Source organism: Aulostomus chinensis, chromosome 10 (assembly GCF_037954235.1).
Source record: "Aulostomus chinensis isolate RoL2024-O1b breed Wild chromosome 10, RoL_Achi_v1.0, whole genome shotgun sequence".
In the NCBI taxonomy this organism is placed as follows: domain Eukaryota; kingdom Metazoa; phylum Chordata; class Actinopteri; order Syngnathiformes; family Aulostomidae; genus Aulostomus; species Aulostomus chinensis.
Genome location: NC_141329.1, coordinates 17,341,529 through 17,346,946, shown reverse-complemented (window position 1 = coordinate 17,346,946; position 5,418 = coordinate 17,341,529). Strand labels below are relative to the sequence as shown.

At 38.6% G+C, this 5,418-nt stretch overlaps 1 protein-coding gene across 3 annotated transcripts in view; it reads right to left on the bottom strand.

The window, feature by feature from the left end:
- LOC147254541 (protein-tyrosine sulfotransferase 1) overlaps positions 1-5,418 on the bottom strand; it is a 28,892-nt gene continuing 23,474 nt past the window's right edge. Inside the window, exons 4-6 of one of the 3 annotated variants that reach the window (XM_086216189.1) lie at positions 3,170-3,220; positions 2,607-2,675; positions 1-720 (exon numbers count right to left, since the gene is read on the bottom strand). In XM_086216189.1, the coding sequence (XP_086072315.1) occupies positions 2,640-2,675; positions 3,170-3,220 (87 nt within the window). In that variant the 3' untranslated portion in view covers positions 1-720; positions 2,607-2,639. The remainder of the gene's footprint in view (positions 721-2,606; positions 2,676-3,169; positions 3,221-5,418) is intronic. The other 2 variants (XM_086216187.1, XM_086216188.1) reach the window with 2 other exon arrangements.

The window sequence follows — 5,418 nt, the reverse complement described above, 5'->3', positions numbered from 1 at the left end:
ATTTATCAAAAAGTGTACAAGAGAATATAAAGATTGGTCTCCAGTTGAAAGATGCAACAGAAGAACCAGGTGACATTTTGAATTTTTTCTGTTCAATGACAGAAAGCATCCTCCTCATTTTTTCCCCTCCTCCATCCTAATTTTGTCCATCTTCCCCTGCCTTAATACTACTTGTATATATTTCTGTATTGAATAACTGATTTCACTTAACTGGTTTCGCAATAAAACAAAAGAAAAAAAACACACACACACACAACACAGTTTAAAAAAAGCAACGTTTATCACGGTTGATACTGAAAACTGATCTGTACCCATGACATTGCACAATACAAAGGCATGAAATTAAACAGTGAAGTAGGTATTGCATCTTCCAAAAGCTAATTTTCCATTCATAAATTCTTGTGATTTCAATTCACTGCACTTTCTTATAACAGAATCACAGTGGGAGTTTCCCCCCCCCCCCCAAATAGCAGAAATCATGTCTAAAAACTGAAGCGTGTGATGCGACACAAAATGACAGTTGACTGACATTCTATAGTTGCAACAACCATTTTTGTTTATACAGTCCAACAACAAAGGCAGACATATCTTTGTAGATGTGAAGTGGTGACAAGCCGTAGGGAGTCATGTGACCTTTCAAGCGTGCCAAGGCCTAATACAGACTGTGATATGATGTCCACGATTTTCCGATCCACCACACGAGTCCAAGTCATCCTGCACCTAGACAAAACATTTTTCAAACATGTAAGAAGCTTTTTTTTTTAATCTGGCTTCCACGAGCATGTTTGTGTTTTATTAATTCATCTATTATCTTATTAAGTGATTCACTATTTAAGAAAAATAAAGTGACCAACACCATGAAGGCAAAGGCAAAGGAAAAGGCAAATTTATTTGTATAGCACCATTTATCCACAGGGCAATTCATAGTGCTTTACAGAGGTAAAGAGAGAATTGAAAGTTAAAAACGTGAATTAAAACATTCAAAAATCATTTAAAATCAATAAAAGTTTATGATCAATTCGACAGCAGACAAATAAATACTAAATCAATCCATTAATACCAAATCACCCAGATCAATCCCAAATCAATACACTATAAGAAGGCTGCAGTAAACAGCAATGTTTTCAGCCCTGATTTAAATGAGCTGACAGTTTGCGCCCCCCTCAGAGTTTCAGGGAGTTTGTTCCATAGGTGTGGACCACAGAAGCTGAAAGCAGCTTCACCCTGCTTGGTTCTGACCCTGGCGATGCTGAGTAGACCTGTCCCTGATGACCTGAGGGGTCTGGATGCTTCATATCCAGTCAGCAGCACTGACATGTATTTAGGCCCAAGCCCATTCAGTGACTTATAGACCAGTAACAGGATTTTGAACTCAATGCTTTGACACACAGGGAGCCAGTGCAGTGATTTAAGGACAGGCGTAATGTGGTCCATTTTCTTACGGTTGGTCAGGACTCTGGCAGCAGCATTTTGGATGAGCTGCAAGATTGTTTGATTGATTTTTTTACTGAGACCTGTAAAGGCACCATTACAATAATTTATATATAAATACATAAATTTTAAGATATAAATTTTCTGCCAGGTATAACTTTGTTATGGATGCCATCGCTCCAATCAAGACCAGTCATAACACTGGAGCTAAAACTATCAACAAGGTCATTGACTGAGGCTAAGGGCATGATGGTGATGATGTAAAAGCCTGAGTGAATAATGTACCAGTGCTGTTGTTAATAGACCACTTTCTTATCACCTCTGCTTCACTTTTGCAAAGATTGGCAGGGATAGTCATTTTAAACTGAACACAATAATGATCAGAAAGAGCAACATCACTCACCACAACATCAGAAATGTTCACACCCTTGTAGATAAATAGATCTAATATGTGGGTGGCCCTTGTTATGTGTTGGATACGTTACATGCTGGGAGAGTCCAAAGATATCCAGAGTACTTAAGAGTTCCTTTGCATATCCATCTTTCACATTATCAACATGAATGTTAAAATCCCCCACTAAAATAACACAGTCAAACTCAATGCAGATAATAGACAGTAGTTTGGAAAACTCATCAAAAAACAGTGCATTATGTTTTGGGGGCCTGTAGATGGTTAATGATATTGCACGACAGGAGGCTCCCATGCAAATTGGCTAGGTTTCCTGGTGAAGCTACCTATAAAGGGAGGTATGAGATTTTATTTATTTATTTATTTATTTATATATATATATATATATATATATATATATATATATATATATATATATATATATATATATATATATATATATATATATATATATATATATATATATATATAGCAGCAATTATGGGCTACGACTGCTATTTGTGCACCAACAGTTTAAATAAGTTTATTATTTTTTTGCTCCTCCAGAGGGGCAGCTCAGCTACAGACAGAAAATAGGCTGTTGCCCAGGCAACTATAGCCCACCTGTGCACATCTTTGCCAAACAGGAAACAGTTTTATTGTAATCGTTGACCCCTTCTGTAAAAAATTCATATAGATGGAACTCTGATTTCCATACAACGTAATTAAAAAAATGCAGTTATTTAGTCTTCTGCCATGTGTAAAGGAACAGAAAGTACTTGTTTACCTGTGTGATGTGCTGATGGTGCCCCCTCCACTTCTAAATGGGATTCTGTTTCTCTGCAGACTTCTGGATCTGTATCGAGAAAGAGGTCAGGGGTTACAGTATCAGCTGACAGGACAATGTCACCGTATGCAGCTTTACCACGCCTGAAGCTTTTATCCGCTCACAGGCTTTTTCTTCAAAAAACAAAGTGGCTGATGAGAAGCCATTTTAGAAATTTAAAAGCAAGCTCACTCTTCTGAAGTCTAATAGGATTACTTGTGTCATATTGGGATGCGTGCTCGAAGTGAGTGCACAATTTTCTGAACTAAGAGTAGAAAGCATAAGTGCACTTTCACTAACAGAAGACTATTAACCCAAGAGACAAAAAAACAACATCATGACAATAACCACCAAAGACCAAAAAAGAAAACACTATCCTAAGACCAGAAAGCAACAAACTATTCAATGCCAAAGCAACAACAGATTGACTGCCAGCAGAAAAGACAGTTTATTTTCCACTGAGACGCACATGGATCGACTCAAACTCAAAAAAGGGCCAACAACAGGCAGAAATGTTACTGTACCTGTGATTGTTCTTTTAGGAAATCTGGTAGCTGAAATTCACCTTTAAAGACCTGGAAAAACAAAGGACCAGGTTTAGAGGTTTAGAGCTCCATGAGAGGATCTGTAGCAAACTGATAAAGAATGGGATGGATGCATTATCTTATGTTTTATCTATAAAAATGCACGATTATCACTCCTTGGCGGTACATGCAAGCCCAGCTGGATAAATCCATATTTGTGTGAGGCAGAGAATCTCCGGAGAACATGCCAGGAATACCACACTTGTGCTGTAGTTTCCTTTTGGGAAATGCAGGGTGGTGGTGTCACAATGGACCAGACAGAGGTGAAGAGAAATGGGTGGAGACTGAAACAGCTTGCACATAACGGAATTAAAAACTACCTCTTAATTTCAAATCTTCTGGACTGTGTATCATTTGGTGTCACTCTAAACAAAAATACTGTACATTGTTTTTAACAATAACTTAAATTTCTTGTCAAACCCCAAACTGTTGAAAACCTGCTCGGCTTCATTTTCCTTTGAAGCATAACAAAATTTATTGTTCACTTGATGATATATCTGTACAATGTGAACTAGCTTTTGAAGATTACTATGAAAATTCATTATTATAGAATTTAGAGGGTAAATTCAGTTAGAGCAGTATTCAGCATTTTTATTGTTGTGTAGCTCCACATGTCCTTGGCATCCAGCCTCCACTGGGTAGATGGTAGCCTTCTAGCCAGCTTCCTTGCATTTAGATCCTTCACTTCCTTGTATCAGCTCTGAGTACCTGTTCTTTTTATGTTTGAAAGCAGTTTAAATCCATTCCTCCCATGGTACTGTGAACTTGATAAGGGTTACTGCTGTTCCCTTGATGAACCACACTGACATTGGTGATTGGTTGATTCTTAAACTCCCCTCCTGGGTGGAGGAAAAGAGCCTTGATATGTGTATTGGCTTGTTGTATCTCTGTCCTCTGCCTACCCAGAAAAAGATAGGGTCTCCTGCTGGTGATAAGCATCCCATTTTTTGTCAAATGTCCCCCCAGCACATTGACCAGCACCTCTCAGGAAAGTGCGGCTTGAAGCCAGATAAGATGTGCTATACGCCGGAATCGGAGCACTGAATAGCAAACACCATCACTCATTCCCCAACTAGTCCAGGTCCCCAGGACTGGGTGGTGTGTCATAGATAAGCCTGATTAGGAAGCTGAGCCTTGACTTGAGTGATTTTCCACAGGTGGGGGCCATCTTATCTTCTGGTAAATAATTCCATCCCATACAGTTCAGCTTGTTGCCAGATTATGAGTCCCGCTCAGCAGACTGAAGTGCGTTGCTATTGTGAATGTGTATGTCTATTTCATGGACTAGTGAAAGAACGTTGAAACTTCAGCTCCATGTGTGTGTGTTTGCAGGACAGTTTGAAGTGTCCAACTACCACATTAGGACATCCACTGTCATGAAGAAATGCTGTTTTGACCCTGTGTATTACACAGTGAGACCTGCTGTGTTCTCCTCATGCATTTTAACTTCAGGTAGAAGAGGATCAAATGATCATATAACTAAAGTAAACTCAAAGTAAAATGGATGCGCAAAAACCTCCAAACTAATTCCTGGGGTTAATTAGCACTTCTCCTAGCACTAGTTTTAAACCATAAAAATAAAGAGAAACTTGGAGTTACTCCTCAGGTGTTTAAATTTGAGCTCAAATGACAGGGCATCTTTTGATAATTTATTGCAGTATGAAATTTGGTTGATGCCATAAAGTTATTAAAATCTGATACTCAGCTCAACCTGCCACTGACCCATTTACTCCAAATCCTTCTCTTACAGTTCTGTGTGTTTTGCAGTTATTTTAAGTCTCTGATAATTGAAGACCACATTTCACAGTCTTGCACCTCTTGAATGCATGAAAAGTGACAGAAGTAATTTTTGGAAGACGAAAAAAGGAGAGCTACACAAATTGGGTCAAATCCTGCGTCATTTCCAATCCCACGCACACATGATCAATCCCTGTGTAAAGTGGGTGTAACAGGCAGATTGTCTGTTTTGGAAAGGTACAAAAATAGAAGGAAACAGACTGATTCAGACAGGCTTCCACTGCTGTGAAACAAATTACTCTATTTTGAGCGAGAGAGGTTTTGAATTGACCTCATCTTTAACAACAGCAGATACTTTATTTGTCTGGCTGTGCAATGGGAAGTCCAGTGATACCCTATGAGACACAAACCAGAAAGTCTCGAATGCAATATTGGCAATTAGAAAAATTCAA